The following is a 19083-nucleotide window of genomic DNA, read 5'->3' as shown; positions in this document are numbered from 1 at the left end:
GCTCATCTACCCTCATGTTGGAGATGTCTTGAGACTCTTCTATGGCAGTCACCTTCATTGCAAATCTCTTAGGGAGAGACCTGAGTATTTTTCTCACCAACTTTTCATCTGTCATCTTCTCTCCCAGGGCTCCTGAAGCATTAGCAATCTCAAGGATACTCATGTGAAATTCATGAATATTTTCATCTTCTTTCATCCTTAAGTTTTCAAACTTTGAGGTGAGCAGCTGAAGTCTAGACATCTTTACCCTAGAGGTGCCTTCACGAGTGACTTTGAGAATGTCCCAAGCATCTCTGGCCACTTCACAGTTATTTATCAGCCTGAAAATATTCTTGTCTACCCCAGAGAATATTGCATTCAAGGCTTTAGAGTTTCCAAGAGCAAGATCATCCTCCTCCTTGGACCATTGTTCTTCAGGCTTCTTCTCAGTGGTGGCTTCTCCTTCTTTAGTAATGACAGGATGCACCCAACCTGTTAGCACTGCTTTCCAAGCCTTGTTATCAAGGGATTTCAGAAACGCTACCATTCCAGGTTTCCAATAGTCATAGTTAGAACCATCCAAAATTGGTGGCCTATGAACAGATCCTCCATCTCTCTCCATTGTACCAGAAAGTATAGCCCCTAGATCTCACCCAGAACCAGAGCAGGATGCCTGCTCTGATACCAATTGAAATTCTGGTATTAGATATAAGATGTCGAAGGTAATGTTACGACACTGATATCTGCTAACACACAATGGATAAATAAACAGAATGGTAAAGCAAATCACACAAGCAATTGTTAACCCAGTTCGGTGCAACTCACCTACGTCTGGGGGCTACCAAGCCAGGAAGAAAATTCAGTATAATAGAATTAGTTCAAAGACTATTCGTACACTTCACCAAGTTACAGTCTTTCTCACCTAATCTCTACCCGTGCAATTTCTACCTAAGCACTCTTAGATATGAGAACCCACTCACTTCCCTTACAATCACACACCCGTGATTTTAAACAACAATCCCTTGTGAAAAGAAAATACTTTTCAATTACAAACTCTTGATTTTACTTCACAGTTTCAATCAAGAAGACACACTCTTGATATTGCTTCAAAGCTTTGATCAAGAAGAAAATCAGTCTAATTAAATCATCAATGGATGACTTGAATGACCTACAGACACAAACCCTAGCTCTCTCTCTAAATTTCGCTCAGTCTTGGTTGTGTGTTCAAACAGGTTTTCTGAGTCCCTTTTTATAGAAACATTGGACATCTTGAAAACCCTAAATATATTTTCCAATCAAATATTTTTATAACAGCTGTAAAGATCTTCTTGGAAAATAAACAAATCTGGTTGAAATCCCTGATAGAATGCGCCAGCTAGCCATATCTTCAATCAACCAATGATTGCCATTAATTGTGCAATCACAAAACACCAGACATTCATACTGAATGTTCTATGTACAGGATGTCATGACATCGGGTCTGACATCTGGAAAATTCCTGCATATTCCAATTTCCTTTTAAAGCAGGTACAACCATATCAGATATATGTCATCTGAAACAATCCTGCATGAACATGTCTTCCAATTAAGCTCCAGCAGGTACATCCAATATCAGAAGCCTTAGCATTGTAAGTGCCATTCTGAAACAATCCTGCATGCACATGTTCTTGAACACCAGCAGGTACATATGATATCTCATGATAAGACATCACACATGACATCTTGTGAACACTCTTTGTTTTACCAAAATTGCTGCCAACACTTAGAATCAACAGTTTTTTTTTCTTCTTTAAACTTTTTCATCCTCTTCCATTGTTGCCTTGGCACTTCTGACTATTCAACTACCTCTGAAACATGCACAATACCACGGAAACGACATCAAACGCATCTAAAAACTTAAATTAACACCAAAAGCATAATAAGCATACAAATACTCAAATATGCAATACTTAAAACTCAAACACTAAAACTCAAAATAAAGTGTTACCACATTGATGATTTTGGACCGAAAGCATGATGAAAATCAAGTAAAATGGTGACCGATCACCTAACAACTTCTAAACCAACTTCAATTTCCTAACTATTTCCAACTTAACAATGAGCTCTTTCTTTAATAATCCAACCTTACTGTTAAAGATGACAACTCTAGCATGGCCAATGCCATTTATGGGAACTTTCTTACTAATTATCTGCATTTCATTCACCTTTTCATGTTAAACTACCAAGCCAAAACAATCGCTACCTAACTACCTGTAATGACCTGCCAAGGGGGTTATGACAAAATAACCCGTCGATGTTTCATTAATCCATTTCAGCTCCATGTTTTAGCCTTAGCTTTGTTTGACATATGCGGGAATTCTGCTTCCTTGAAGATCCGCCTGCAAAATACGTTAACAGGGTGTCAAACTCGAAGTCCACAATAGGCTAACATAACACAATGCAAAGAAGAGAAAACATAACGTCATTTTGGTGGCTAAAATAGTGAATTTCAAACGCATTTCAGTCAAATTTAACATACACTTCCTAACCGCATTCAAGCTGCCATCTAACCAAACTAACATTAAACAGTTTAAATAACTAATCCTATACACCTCTTGATGCTAACATAAATTCACTAATAATCAATGATGCAAAACTAATTCCCAAGTTTCATTCTACTTATTGGAGAACATGATAACTAACTCATTTTCAAAAACCTAAACAATTTTTTTAATTTGTAACTGATTAAGAAATTTCATTTGCATTTGAGATGAATTTCGTTTTCATCTCCAACAGAATTTGGGAGACCGATAAATTCATCACTTTTCACCAACTCAATGGGGGATTCTTCATTTCCATATTTTCCATCTCCGAACCTCTCTTTACCATTTCACAATTCACTCTAATTTATCTTTTCCACCCTCTCTAATAGAAACCCTACAAGCGCTCTATTGAGAAGCCATTGGAGCTTCACATTGAAGCTCCAAATGTATTTGAGCTAGACCTCCTCTCTCAATCCTCTCTTTAATCACACAAACAAAAACCACACGCGCAAATGCAGAAGGCTCGAAGAAGAGGGAGATGTGTCACGAAGAAGAAGAGTAAAGGAAAAAATGAGGAATAATCGAGAACATGTGATCATCGCGATGAAGAGTTGGTCCTGGTGAGTCTTCTATCCCCAATCACCGATTTCTTTCATGAGGCATTCATTCTTAACTCCGCACGTAAAAATGGGCTTTTGACGTTGCGATTCCGATGGCAATTCAGTGTAATGGACTCTGAGCGATTGATTCTAGTATTCTTTTTGATTGCTAATTTGAAGCTCACATTTGAAGAAGTGGAGTTTTGAAATGATTATGTTCTTGCTCGCGTTGATTGTGTCTCCCTCGCGCGTTGTTTTGTTATAGTGAGATAGCCTCGAGGCATTGTGCTGAAGGCGTCACCATGGACATATTTTTGGTTTCCTTTTGTTGGAGTCTGTAGCGGTAACTTCATGACCGTCAAGCTATGGATAAGCTTAACGTCAATAAAACCAGATTCACCACCGCACTTTTATTATTTCCAAAGGAAAAGGGAAAAGTATAAACAAAATCCAAAGTTAAGAAGTTTTCAAATCAAAACTAATAAAACGCCAGAGATTACAGGTAAGGGGGTTGGTTACACAGAGGGAAGGTGTTAGCATCCAAAGTGTCCTAGGTACTCCTAGGGAGCCCTTTTTTATGTGTATATGTGTTTTTGGTCTAAAATATGTTTGAGAAAAAATAGAGTGCGTGGGTGAGAAAAGAATTCATTAATTATATTTTTGTGTTTGACAAGACCTTCGGACTTGTGCCTACGTACCAACATAAAAATGAGGGATCAAAACCTCGTAGTTCGTGGTAAAAATTTCAAAGTTGGTGAGTTGCTTTTAACAAAAATTTAAATGAAAAGGCACATAGGGCCAAAAGTTTGAATGAAGTTGTTAGTTCTTTTTATCTTTTTGAAATTTTAAGTCAATATGGTTAAGTTTGTTTACAAGTTTGATTTAAGAAAAAGGTTTGAAAATTCATTGGCATAAGGCCAATCTAATAATTTAAACAAAGTCTAAATGTGAAATCACAAGCAAATAAGGTTTTTGAAAAGAGGGAGAGATTTTGAAATTTAAGAAGTCGGAGGAGATGAAAAGGCTACCCTAAGCACAATTTAAAAGTTAAGAGTTGAAAAGATCTGACCAATGGGATGCAATCCAACAGACAAGAATGTCATATAGAAAACCCATTTTCCCTTTGGACTTTGAATCAAGCAATAATCAATGAGAAATTAGCAATATCTAGACATTATGAAGATCAAGGCATCTAATAAAGATAGCCACATCCAAGCAAGCAATCCCAAAAGCTAGCAGTCTTCTTTGTCTTCTCATGTATCAGATGAACTATTCCTTGATCAATTCAGAGCAAAGCATCAGACACAAGGTCAAAATAACAATTAACATAAATACAAAGTAGCAGATGAATTCAAATAAAATCCAAGGCATGCATCAGATGAAGGCTCAGTTCATAATAGCTCAGTCTCAGAATGTTGGCATTGGGCAAGTCCTTTTTGCACAGGGAATGTTGTCTAGTTCTAAGGCCAAGAGTTCATATCAAGATCAACAGTCCAACAAATATTTTTTAGGGTTTTTTTGTTGTTACTAAGTATTTTAAGGTCCTAAGACCATAAACAAAACCAAAACACACAAACAAATATATACAATCACAAGATATGGCTGAAATGAGCAAAGTGAAAATGACAGAAACATAAACAAGTTAAATGAAATGTAAATGGCAATGAATGATAAATGACTGAAATTTAAATTGCATAAAGTAAATGACTTGAAAGTATAGCAATATTAACAAGAATTAGTCAAATGTTAGTCAAAGGTTAGTTAAAGGTTAGTGGGTTTTTTTAATTGATTAAGTCATTCTTTGGAGAACACTCAACCATTCATTCACAAGTATGAATCCTTAAACAAAAACATCTTCCATGAGAAGGGCTCTAACTTGGATAATTTAACAAGTATGCCACTAGCTCCCATGAAAGGAAAAAATGTCAAGTCTCCATACAATGCCATGAATAATGGGAGACTTACAATCTCACTTACTAGAATGATATGCCTTGAGGGTCAAATTTAGCTATATGTTAAGCAATCGTAATTAGACTTATGGAGAAGTCATAACTATCTGAGGCCTGGCAATAAAAATATAGGTGTTAATGCATGTTAGAGATTTGGTATGAAGAACCAAACTCCTAAAACATAGCACACACTAAAAGAAAAGTCAAGAGAGAGTGACCTATCTCAGTCATACTTGTATTAATTCATCTAACACAAGGTCATTGATGAATCAATTAGCCTTTAGACATTAGAGATTTCATTGGTCAAATGATGGAATGGGGAATAATAGGGATGAAGATGAAGAGGGAGGGGAAGATAGAAACAAAAATTGATCAAGGGAGGACTTTCATCAAATCAAAACCATCCATTCATTTTGGGAGATGAAAGGTACCTTTCATCAATCCCCTAAATCCAATGGTTTTGATCTAACAAAAGTCAAATTAACTTTGACCAAGGCCTAAACAGAAAGTCAAACATCACAAGACCCTAAAAATGGCTCAACAATATTTTTAAGCATTTAATCAATTAAAAAAACAATTTAAAAATGAATTAAAATACATTTTAATTTGGTCAAAACCTAAAATCCCTTCAAAACACCAAATAAATGGCCAAGGGATTTATCCTAGGTCAAACAAGGTCAAAGGACCTTAGACAAAAGATTTCACTATTTTTGAAAAGTCAGAAGTATATTTAAACAATTAAAAATATGTACAAAAACATTTAATTCATGAAAAATATCATAATTAATCCAAAAAATAATTTTAATTCGTAATATGAAAGAGAAAAATATTTAAAGATTTTTCGTGAAAGTCCATATTTTTTGGATTGAAAATAAAATTAATATTTATTAAACAAAATAAAGGGATTAAATGAAAATTCAGAAAATAAAAAGAAATTAGAAAAAACAAGGGCCATCAAATCTCCCTCATTAATTGAGGTGACAAATCTGATGGCCACACACATGCACTTTCCATGGTGGACACAAGTCAAAATGATGTACGCGTGGTAATTCAAACCAAAGGTCAGGATTAAAACTTTCCAACATGATCAGATGGCCAGGAGGTGTGCCAAACCACCGAGCTAGGGCTCCGGTCATCTTCTCCGGTGACCTCCACCAGACTGGTCCAACTTCATCTCAATGAAAAATGAAAAACAAGGACATTATTTCAAAGAGAATTTGCTCAGGATCTCGAATCTGGCCTCAATTTTCTCCAATTCCAAGTATATAAAAAGATACAGGGATTTGAATTTTGAGGATCATGAACTGAGTTGCTTCGATTTAACCTCAAATCAACTCAATCTTGTTGCCTACATTGGTAGGACTTCAGCCAACCAAAAATCAAAGAGAATAGTGAAGAATTGAGAGAGAATCGAAGAGATGAAGTTTCTAAAATTTCACCTTTGAGGGAGCTTGAATCTTGCTTCCAATTGGCCTTGGCCTGACTTCATAAGCTTGCAAGAGTTGAATTGGATTAAGGAAAGACTTGGATTCTTGGAGTTTCAACTTCAAAACTGAAGTGAAATTGAAACTCGATTTTCAATTGAAAACATTCAAGTTTATCCTCTAATGGTGAGGGTTAGGATTGCAGGTTAAAAGCTTGGGCGAGGTCTCCATAATTCTGAGCATGAGGGGTCTTATTTATAGGCTATGCAATTGGTTTTCACACCCTTCCATTAAAATGCCAAAAATATCAAACTTCACTTGCATGCTTGCATGGGTGTGTGATAGGCCCATGAAATGATGTAACCAGTTCCAAATTTCATCATGTGCAATGCTGAAAGTGTGTCATGTAATCATGAGATTCATCCAAATGGAGCCTTGAAGAGAAGCCATATGCAATCATCTAATTCTTGGCCAAATGAGATGATCTTGTCTATAATATCCTTGGGTACGGGACGAATGACCCAGTTGCTCAAGGTATTCGCCTTTGTTCATAGACTTTAGTGCAATTCGAATCACTCAATTGACAAGTCTTCTTCTTCAAGCAAACCTTAATCATTCAAAAGTGAAACATTATTGTGCATCAATCCTCCTTCAGTATCAGACTCCCCTTCTGGATGTTCATACATTTCTTGGGATCATTATCTTGGGGTCATATACCCATTTCTCAATCAATTGCTTCAGGCATTGCCTATCAGTTCAAACTATGACATACTTTCCTTCTTGCCCTCAAGGTGCAGACCTTGGAAACTTCCTTTATCCCATGGAGTACAGACTATGGCTTTGTCCTTTACCTCAAGGTGCAGCCCTTGGCATCTCACCCATACAGTTCAGACTGTGGCATCCTTTATTCTTCGCCTATAAGGTACAAACCTTGGCATTTACCCTGCGGAGTACAAACTCTGGCTTTGTTTCTTTCCCATAAGGTATAGACCTTGGCAACTTCTTTCATCCTATGGAGTACAGACTTTGGCTTTATTCTTTGCCTATAAGATACAAATCTTAGAATCCTTGCCTCGTTGACTTCAGACTCTAGTCATCCTGATTTCGCCTATACATTGCAGACTTTAACATATTATTCTTCCTTACAGTTCAGACTTTGGCATTCATTCATCCAATCCATTGAGTTCAGACTCTGGATACCTCTTTCATTGCCTTATAGTTCAGACTTTGGCATAACACTCTTTTGCCCTTATAGAGTTCAGACTCTGGTATTCAAATCAGTTCCTTTGCCTTATATAGTTCAGACTATGGCATACTTATACATCTTGCCCATAGAGTTCAGACTTTAGCATCCTTTGAAATTGATTTGAAGTTCAAACTTTGGTATTATATCTCCTTTGCCCTTATTGAGTTCAGACTCTGGGAATCTATTCCTTGCCTTGTATTTAGTTCAGACTATGGTATTCATCTATCTCGCCCTGTGGAATTCAGACTCTGGCTATATCTCATTTGTCCTTGTGGTTTATCACCATCTTTGGTTAGTACCACATTCCTGCTTGTTAAGCAATCTACCTTACCTCTGGGCAATCCTATCAAAAATATCTCTTTGCTTTCAACCGTAGTAGGCTGAACTACGTTTGCTTTAATTTTTACATTGCATGATGAGAATACGTAGGCACGAGGGTTCGAATCCTCCGTGAGCATACTTATTTATCACTCCTGCCTTAGGGAACTCCTCCGTCCATATCTATGATGCATTCATATTCTACCTTCATTCACTTCTTGTGATAACCAGTTACATTTGAGCCAAATACAATATTCCCTTGCGCTTCATCTTGCATCACCTTGTGAACCAAGAGTTGTTTGGATTGTCCCCAAACACTTAATTCCTTTGTTTTCGGCTATACCATATAGTGGCGATTATCCAGACAGTCCACATATCGGTTAATGCCAATTTTACTCTTGGGTTCACGTCTTTCACCCTTGTTGGAGTTCAAATCACATTATCCCTTGGTTCAGACCATACCTTTATCACACTTCTTTTCATCTCCCGCCACTAGCTCTTTGAACTACGGAGCTATGAATTCCTCATTGCACTATGAGGATATGTAGGCATGAAGGGCCCAATCCTCACCGAACACTTTATCTATTTCTTTCCCCTTCCCTTATTCTTTTACGAGTAATCTTAGATATCACACTCATTCGAGCGAGAACAATCAAAACGGTTCCCATGGAGTACCATGGATATTAGGGGTGCTAATACCTTCCCCTTGCATAACCGACTTCCTTACCCATCATATCTCTTTCCCCGGGTTTTATTGATGTTTTCCCTTTCCTTTAGGAATGAATAAAGTTTGATGGCGACTCTGTTGCATGTTCGAGCATGCGATGCATTCGGGTATATTTCCACTAGCTTCAGGGATCACACACAATTGGACAAAAAGAAGTATATTTTGGGACCTCCCATATTGAAAAGATAATTTGTTGCGACATAATATTGATGTTATTCATATTGAGAATATTTTTGTGATAATTTATTTAACACAGTGGTAGATGTTCAAGGAAAAACAAAATATAATGAAAAAGCTAGAAAAGACATGGAAATTTGGTGTAATAAAAAAAAGTTGGAGTTGAAGCCTCAACCGAATGGAAATTTATTAAAACCAAAGTTACTTACAGTCTAACTTCGCAAGAAGCTAATATCGTTTGTTGATGGTTAAATGACTTGAGAATGCCTGATGGTTATGCTTCAAACTTGGCAAGGTGTGTCGATACCAATACTGGGAAGTTTCATGGAATGAAAATTCACGATTTCCATGTTTTCATGGAATGATTGCTTCTAATTGCATTTAGTTCACTACCCAAACATGTACTTAATCCACTAACTAGAATTAGTAAATTTTTAGAGATATTTGTGTGTCATCTTTAAGAGTGGACGACATCATTAAGTTGGACCAAAATATTCCAATCATTCTCTGTAAGTTGGAACAAGTATTTCTGCTTGGTTTTTTCGACTTTATGGAACATCTACTTGTGCATCTTGCATATGAAGCTTATCTTGGTGGCCCTGTCCAATATAGGTGGATGTATCCGTTTGAAATATTAATGGATGGTTCAATGCGATCAGTGAAAAATAAAGCTAAAGTTGAAGGATCAACATATGCACACTACTTGCATCGAGAAACATCGCATTTTTGTAGTCATTATTTCAATCACTTGATGTTAACTCCAAGAATCATAAGGAATGCAGTAAATATTAATGAAAGAAGTCAATTTACCTTATCAGTCTTTAATCTTCCAGGTCGTCCCTCTAGAAAGAAGAATGTGCATTGGTTGACCAAAAAAGAAATGCAATCTGCACATGTTCATGTCTTTATTAACTACGTTGAAGTTAAACCATATATTGAGTAAGTATACCCCAACTACCTATTTATCTTTACATTGTGAATATAAAATTTATTACCTTCAAACTTATAGTGTGTTTATTTATATGGCATTTAACACCTCCTATTTTCATAGCACCACTGAAAAAGCAACTACCTATCACATTCATGCTTATTTTCCAACATGGTTCAAGGATCAATTCTCATGCATTGTTGAACCAACTCGAGAAATGCTCCATTTGAGAAACTTGTCTGAAGGCCCTATTCAAAGTGCAAATGATTGGCATACATACTTTGTGAATGGATATAAATTTCACACTAAGACATGGGATGAAGGGAAAAAAATCATAAATAGTGGTGTATTTGTAAAAGGAGTTACATATTGTGGTGAAGCCGACTTCTATGACATTGCTACACATAACTATGAGTTGGTATACAATTACTTAGACTCAGAAAATAAATTTGTCTTATATTATTATAATTGGCATGATCCATCTGACAAAGGCACAAAAATAGATAAGAAAAATAATACTGTTGAGATTCGAATGGACTGAAGGTACAATGAGTATGGCCCTTTCATAATGTCACATATTGTTAGGTAAGTTTATCACATTCCTTATCCTTCAATTGTGCCACATAAATGAATGGTCGATAAATTAGAAAGTGTACTAATCTTCCAATGTAGTAATAAGGGAAATTCCCCAAATATCAATCTCAAAGGTTGCTTAACAATACAAAGTTCGAGTTCTAAATTAGTTAAACAAAAGACGTGGGGGTTTTGAATTGTTATTTTTAAAATAGAAAATAAATTACAATTAAAAGTAAATAGAGCAGTTGAACAATTTGAAAAGATTATGAGTGAACATGCTAGGGAAAATGTGTGATTGGATTCTTTGACAAAAGTAACCTGACCTTGGAACAATTTTATTTAATAATACTGACTACTGGTCCTTAGGGGTGGTTACTCCTAAGTCCTTAATGAGCAAACCTTTAATCATTCAACTTAACTCCTATGTCCATAGAGAATTGCAGGTGAAATTAACCATTATTTTAATCAAGAATATTCCTATTTCCACAGAGTATCCCTAGTCTTATGTGATATCTGTCACACCCCAAAATTTGCTCCCCCCTTTTGATTTCTACCTAAATCTTGGTTTAGGATTCCATCTGCATATCCATGACATCATAGAATATTCACTTGCATTGAGAAACTCAAAATCATGGATTCAAGGGCCTTGATCACACAAAGCACGGAAGGGAGTTTGAGTCCTCAAGCTAGGCTTCATTGTAATGGCCATGCTTGTATTGGAATTTTTCATCTTGTAGGTATTCATCATGGAGCATAGGAAAAACCCTAGTTCACTGGTATTAAATTCAGTCCCTGAAACCCTAATTGTGGGCCCATGGTTTGCTTGTGGAGCCTTGTGCCTTTGTCTGAAACCCTAATTGTTTGTTATGGCACTATCACCAATTTTGTGTGCATTCAAGTTGGAGGTTTCGTCTGATTCATTCGGTCCATTACGTATGATTCATTCGCTTGTTTAAGATTCATGGTCCTAATTCATTGATTAGGGTTCATCCAAAGTTTTACATGTTCATGACCTTTTGTTTGATTAGGGTTTGATTCATAGCATGGCATAAGTCATTTGGTTTAAGGGCATTGTGGTCTACATTCATTTATCCATAAGAGATTATACAAAAATACACATTTTTACCTAAGTTTACTTTTGGTAAACTATTGACTTTTTGGTTAACCAGTTGACCAAAGTCAACCATCTAACCAAAGTCATTTTCCAAGTCATAATCCATGTTCATGTTTATTTTAACCACTTTAAACCATGTCCATTTTCACCTTTTAAACCATTTTCATTTTATACAATACGTAAACAATTTTGCATTGTTTAAGCCATTTTCCATTTTTTAAACCTTGATTCATTACACTTTTCATTCAACATTCAATTTCATAAACTAATTGATTCAATTCAATTTCCAATTACATACATTCATTTCCAACATTCAAAATCACAACCATTTGATTCAATTCAATTTCCAAATACATTAAATTTCATTTATCACTCAACCATTTTTTTAATACATCATGTCCATTACATCTAATTAACACCATAAACCACATACATAATTACATAAAAATTAATTCATTACAACCATTTTAATTTAAGTACATAAGCAATCCTAAACCAAAACATGACAGGTCTAAATACAATTCCAATATAAGTAAGCCATGAGCAATACATTCCAAAACAAATCCAATAAGTCTATAACATCCCAAGGCAGCCATCTAATATAATCCCATGAATAATGATCCAAACCATTCCATAACATTCAAGATAATCCCAAAACAATCTAAGCTTCATAGCTCCAATTCAATGGCCCATGGCTTCAAAAGCATATCCTGGAAATGATTAACTTTCAAATGAAAACAAAATTTTCAACAAGAAATTCCAATGCAATTCCATAACTGCAAAGCATAACCTGCACAAAACTTTCTAACAAAAACTCAACCTTTAAACTGAAACCTAACAGTAAAAAACTGAAAAATAGAATTTAACATAAAACTCTCTAATCCCCCAAACTCTTCAAAGAACCCCTAACTGTTTTCACAAACGATAACAATTGAAAACTCATAACCATTTTCAACTTCAATAACCTCCATGAAAGCCTTGGTCCACCATGAATTCTTGAGTTCTCTAGCCTTCAAAACATGTTCTTTGCACTAAAAAATCATCCAACCCTTTGAAATTCATGTTTTTCGGCTAAATAGGTGAAATTTGGGCTTTTCAGATTTGGATATTGTCATACGCGTATGGCCTCATCCCATACGGGTATTCCATTTTTTTTACATACTCATACGAGTATGGCCCTGGGTAAGGTGTATGGCCTTGATGGAGCCATACACGTAAGGCTCTAGCTTGTACATAGGGCCTTAACTAGTTGGTCTCTGATAACGAGAAATTGTATCATGTTTTTAGGCTTATTTCACATGTCATCCGTCTTCACTTTTATACATTTCATCGCATTTTACTTCTGTTTTATTTGTTTTGCAGTTGTTAGTCGATTTCATTGGAGATTTGGAAGCCTCGCGGAAAAGGAGCTAAAAAGGAGCAAAAGAGTTGGTTTTGACCATTCTGAGTAGATGGCATTCACTATCCCCATTTCCTGCCATGTCACTTAAGTATGGAAGGAATGGCGTTCGCCATTCCCCTAATGGCATTCGCCATTTTCATGCAGTAACAAAACTGTGCTAGTGGGGCAGTTTCTTAGCAGTTTTTCAACCACTTCTCCCTCCACTAAGTCTGCACGTCCAAGAAAGTTACCAAGCCTATGAACTCTATATATAGAGCCATTTTTGGAGTGTGAGGCATTGACTTGAACCCAGAAAATTACATGTAAAGTGGAAATAACTCACATCGAGGGATTATCACACCTTTTTATTTTCCGTACCGTTTGTACTTTGGATCAAGAACAAGCTTGCCGTTATTTTCAAGTTCAAATTAATTCAAGTTTTACTTTACGCAATTTCAGGTTTTTTTTACCGCTTTTAATATTTGTATGTTTTAATGTTTTTATTACTTACATGCCATGTTACTCTTAGTTATGAATACCTTAACCATGTTTCTCTCAATTAATACCATGCCTTGCTAAATTACCCTTGAGTTTGGCGTATGAGGATCATCGTTACTGACGGGACTCGGTTGAAATAAATGGCGTGAGTATATGATTTAACTAGTTTTGGCTTTAGTTTCCAAATGTATGTTTTACTATTTTGGCACGAGAGTGTGGGACGAACCAAGGTTCAGTCTGATAGCGCGAGAGTGTGAGGAAAGAACTGGATAGTGGAAACTAGGCATCGATCCTAAAAATAGTGAGAGCGCTTTAGGCATCGTTTAAGATGTCATTTACTTTCAAAATACGCTTTCTAATTAGAACGGGCGAGCGAGAGCAAAATCATGTGGTTAGGAGGTGTGATCTTTGTCAATAACGCGAGAGTGTGAGACGAGACATTTAAGTCAATATTTTCTACATAAAGCAATATAATCATATTTAGTGCCCAAATTCTACCTAAGCCCTTAGGAACACGGAACCCATATTTCGGACTCGTTTTTATCATAATTTTTAAACCGTTAGAAATTAGTATTTTCATTCCCGTTCATAACCTTATAACCTTTAGCCTTAGCTTTACACTGCAACAACATATGACATTAGCTTGACCATTAGTCTTTATGGGTTCGATAATCTTTTAAAACTACACGATAGACTGTGCACTTGCAGTCAGCGATCAAGTTTTTGGTGCCGCTGCCGGGGACTAATTAGTCAATATTGTGATTCCTTTGTTGCGCAGTATAGATTAAGGCAACAAAATTTTCTTTTTATTTGTCGATTGTATGCCAGACACTCTCTCTCAGAGCAAGGAGTTAGAGAAACCAATTGACGATATCGAGCGTTATATTAATTTAAGACGTCGAATCAACATATTTCTTATTAAATACGATCTTCCAGCCCCTATTATCCCAATTTCAAAACTAGAACAAAAGATGGACGAAAGACCACAAAATCGTCTGTTGAAGTATTACGTTGTTCCATCGTAAGCAGAACCACATAACAACATTGCTTCCCCAACCATCAATCGAAATGATTTCGAGTTGAAACCTTCGATATTATCAGCCGTTCAACAAAACCAATTTTCAGGTAGTCCTACAAACGATCCTAACTTACATTTGTCAGTGTTTGTGCAGTACGCAGACACAGTGAATGCAAATGGTATCAGTCAAGAAGTGATTAGACTACGTCATTTCCCTTTTTCCTTAAGAGATAGAGCTAGAACTTGGCTCCAGTCTCTACCTTCAAACTCCGTAACCACATGGGACGAGTTGAAGAAAGTCTTCTTAGCCCGATATTTTTCGCCAAGCAAAACAACTATGCTAAGAGCTCAAATCAACTGATTTAAGCAAAAAGACAAAGAGTCTCTTTTCGATGCTTGGGAAAGATACAAGGATATAATGCGACTTTGTCCACATCATGGACTTGAAGAATGGATGATTATCCATACTTTCTATAATGGTCTGTTATATAACACTAAGATGAATTTAAGCGCTGCCGCTGGCGGTGCTCTAATTGACAAACCATATGACGAAGCTTATGAACTCATATAGAACATGGCTCAAAATCATTTCTAATGGGGAGGAAAACGTGTTGCTATAGAAAAACCAACTCCGAAAGGTGGAATGTACGAAGTTAATGGCATAGACACATCAATGCTAAAGTAGATGCGCTTACTCAAAAGATTGAAAGCTTATCCATAACACCAGCAACCGCTGTAGCTACCATAACACCAAACTGTGAATAATGTGGAACCCCTAGGCACACTAATGTTGATTTTTAGTTATTGGCTGGTGTTCCCACTGACCAAATAAACTATGCTCAAGGAAACCCATATTCAAACACTTACAATCCTGGCTGGAGAAACCATCCGAATTTTTCCTATAAAAGTAACAATGCTTTGTTTCCACCAAACCCAACACCTTCTATTCGACCTGGCTATCAGAAAGGAGCCCCAATTTCTCCACAAGCACCTAGGAAGTCAAATCTGGAGATCATGATGGAAAAATCTATAAGTGCCCAAGCTCAAAAAAATATAGAGTTTGCAAATCAAAATGCTCATACGAGTGAACTGATTAAACAATTATCAAATAAGTTTGATGTTATGGCTACCCATAATAAAATGTTAGAAACCTAGATCTCCCAAGTAGCCCAACAACAAGCCGCAATAGCAGCCCCAGTTGAAGCATTTCCTGGTTAACCACAACCAAACCCAAAAGGCCATGCTAACACTATCACACTTCAAAGTGGAACAGAACTAGATGAACCAGTTGACCCCAGAATCCAAAATCCGGCCATGTATCAAAATCCTGGCAAGGGATCCGAAAAGGTAAACGAACCAACAAATGATGGAAAAGAAGACGAAAGTGGAGAGGCAAAAGATAAAGAACCACCTTATGTGCCTCCGCCACCATACAAACCACCTGTACCTTATTCCCAAAGACTTGTTAAATCCAAAAATGAAGGATAATTCAAGAAATTTGTAGAACTTATGAAGAAACTTAACATCACTATACCATTCACAGAAGCCATTACACAAATGCCTTCATATGCTAAATTCCTTAAAGAGATTCCATCCAACAAGAAAAAGCTTGGGGATGATGAAACTGTTATGCTTATTTCCGAGTATAGCGCTATTATTCAAAATAACGTGCCTCCTAAATTGAAAGACCCTGGTAGCTTTTCCATACCTTGTGTAATCGGAAAGTTTATCATAGATAAAGCTCTATGCGATTTAGGAGCCAGTGTTAGTCTAATGCCCTTATCCACATGCGAAAAACTCAATCTAGGAGAATTAACACCAACAAAGATGTCTCTACAACTAGTTGACCGTTCTGTTAAATATCCAATGGGTATGCTAGAGAACGTTCCCGTTCGTATATGACAATTCTATATTCCAACTGATTTTCTAATAATGGATATAAAGGAGGATTCTCACATCCCTATTATTTTAGGAAGACCATTTTTAGCCACAACCAGAGCCATCATAGACGTGAAGAATGGTAGGCTAACATTCGAAGTTGGAGAAGAAAAAGTTGAATTTCTCTTAGCTAAATTCCTACAAGCACTAGCTATAGATGACTCGTGTTGTTTCTTAGAAGTCATAGACGAATGTGTGAAAGAAATTGAGAAGGAGCCATTTAAGTATACTGAAGTACTGAAGGTTCCAACACCTCTTATATTCGAAGACGATAATTGGCGTGAGCCATACGTAAATGACAGTATGAGAGAATGTCTAGCACTAACACCAAATCCAATGCCATGCCCCGAGAACCTTCAATATAACTTAAAACACTACACAAAGATTTAAGGTATGAATTCCTAGATACTGAGCTTGAAAAACCAGTTATAGTTAATGCTAACTTAGGACAAATAGAAACCGAAAAATTACTCCATGTCCTAAGAAAATATCTGACAGCTCTAGGGTATAACATCTCCGACTTAAAACGATTAACTCCCTTTATATGTATGCATCACATTATGCTAGAGGAGGACTGTAAAACATCTAGAGAGCATCAGAGAAGAGTTAATCCTATCTTGAGTGATGTAGTTAAAAAGGAGGTATAAAAGCTATTAGAAGCGGGAATCATATACCCGATATCCGACAGTAACTGGGTCAGCCCGATACATGTCATTCCAAAGAAGGGATGTGTTACTGTTGTTAGTATTGAGAAGGGTGAATCCGTAGCAAAAAGAACTCAAACTGGATGGAAAATGTGCATAGAATATAGAAAACTAAACAAAGTCACTCGTAAAGATCACTTTCCGTTACCTTTCATTGATCAAATGCTTGAACGACTGAATAAACATTCTTACTTCTGCTATTTAGACGAATACTCATGATTCTTTCAAATTCCTATCCATCCTGATGACCAAGAAAAGACTACTTTCACATGTCCTTATGGTACATTTGTCTATCGACGAATTCCGTTTGGACTGTGTAATGCCCTTGCAACATTTCAGAGATGCATGATGTTAATCTTCGCTGATTTTATAGACAACATAATGGAAGTATTCATGGATGGCTTCTCTGTTTGTGGGCAAAGCTTTGAAGGATGTCTTTCAAACCTAGAAATGGTACTTGAGAGAGGCCTTAAGGTAAGTCTCGTATTAAATTGGGAAAATGCCATTTCATGGCCCGACAAGGAATTGTACTTGGACATGTCGTATCCGATCGAGGAGTTGAGGTGGATAAAGAAAAAATAGAAATTATATAACATCTTCAACCTCCGAAAAAATCGTTAGAGAAATTTGAAGTTTCTTAGGACACGCCGGTTTCTACCGACGATTCATTAAGGATTTCTCTAAGATAACAAAACCACTAACAAGCTTATTAATGAAAGACACTGAAGTCATATTCGACGAAGAGTGCTTAAAAGCGTTTGAACATCTGAAAATGCTCTTATTACCGCACCCATTATGAAACCACCTGATTGGAGTAAGCCATTTGAGATAATGTGTGACGCTAGTGATTTTTCCATTGGTGTTGTCTTAGGACAAAGAGAAGATAAAAAGCTTCATGCTATTTATCATGTAAGAAGAACCCTAGACAATGCGTAGATAAACTACGCCACCACAGAAAAAGATGTCCTAGCTGTTGTGTTTGCTTTAGATAAATTTTGTTCCTACTTAGTAGGAGCAAAAATAATTGTCTATATCGACCACACCGCAATTAGGTACTTGTTAAGTAAGAAGGATGCTAAATCGAGACTTTTAAGATGGATACTACTCTTACAAGAATTCGATATAGAAATCAAAGATAAGAAAGGCACCGAGAACGTAGTAGCAGATCATCTCTCTAGGATTGAGGATCTAAAACCCGAACGAGTGCCCATCAATGACGATTTTCCGTACGATCGACTTGCAGCCCAATTAGAAAACAAAAGCGAGATGATTGAATGCTCTTTAATGTATAATAACACAGATACTAATAAAGTTGTGGAATCTATTTGGACCAAGTCCGTCCTTCCATGGTATGCTGACTTTGTCAACTACTTAGCCGCTAAAGTGTTTCCACCAGACTTAACATACCAGCAAAATAAGAAAATTTTCCATGATCTTAAACATTATTATTGGGATGAACCACTGCTTTTCAAGAGAGGCGTCGATGGAATTTTCCTTTGATGTGTCCCAGAATTGGAAGTACATGATATCATATCCCACTGCCACTCTATATCCTATGGAGGGCACGCAAACACCTCGAAGACTTGTGCGAAGATCCTACAATCTGGCCTCTTTTGGCCTAATTTATGGAAAGGTGTACACATTGCAATTAAGAATTGCGACCGGTGCCAATGCACTGGAAATATCTTTAGCGCAATGAGATGCCACTAAAAGGTATCTTTGAGTTAGAAGTCTTCGATGTCCGGGGTATAGATTTCATGAGTCCTTTCTGTCGCAGCCTAAAAAAAATAGAGTGCGAAAAAAACCGGCAAAAAAAAATGACGGAAGAGTCGCCACCGTGCGTTATTTATCCCAAAGGAGGGAAAGGAAATGCTCGAAGTAAACCTGAAGAAAAAGGAAAGGAAAAGACAAGGTCTCGCAACCAAATCTTGGGTTCGGGAGTCGATTATGCGAAGGGAAGGTATTAGCACCCCTACGCATCCGTA

The 19083-nt window shown here is 36.7% G+C and overlaps 1 protein-coding gene and 1 non-coding gene across 2 annotated transcripts; one reads left to right on the top strand and one right to left on the bottom strand.

Annotated features, from left to right (window-relative positions):
• Positions 1-14793: 14793 nt before the first annotated feature.
• On the bottom strand, positions 14794-14900 carry LOC127124489 (small nucleolar RNA R71). Its single transcript, XR_007803974.1, has one exon. It is a non-coding gene; the product is annotated as a small nucleolar RNA R71 (small nucleolar RNA).
• Positions 14901-16013: 1113 nt separating this feature from the next.
• On the top strand, positions 16014-16358 carry LOC127123002 (uncharacterized). The gene has a single exon (XM_051053268.1). It carries the CDS (start codon positions 16014-16016, stop codon positions 16356-16358), a length of 345 nt encoding a protein of 114 aa, XP_050909225.1.
• The last annotated feature ends 2725 nt before the right edge of the window (positions 16359-19083 follow it).

This window comes from Lathyrus oleraceus, chromosome 2 (assembly GCF_024323335.1).
Source record: "Lathyrus oleraceus cultivar Zhongwan6 chromosome 2, CAAS_Psat_ZW6_1.0, whole genome shotgun sequence".
NCBI classification, from domain to species: Eukaryota; Viridiplantae; Streptophyta; class Magnoliopsida; order Fabales; family Fabaceae; genus Lathyrus; species Lathyrus oleraceus.
Note: the sequence above shows the minus strand (reverse complement) of the source record. Positions and strands in the feature narration are given on the sequence as shown.

What these genes read in the sequence shown, in the direction of transcription:
- LOC127123002 (XM_051053268.1), top strand. Translation starts at nt 16,014, where the DNA reads ATGCCTTCATATGCTAAATTCCTTAAAGAGATTCCATCCAACAAGAAA.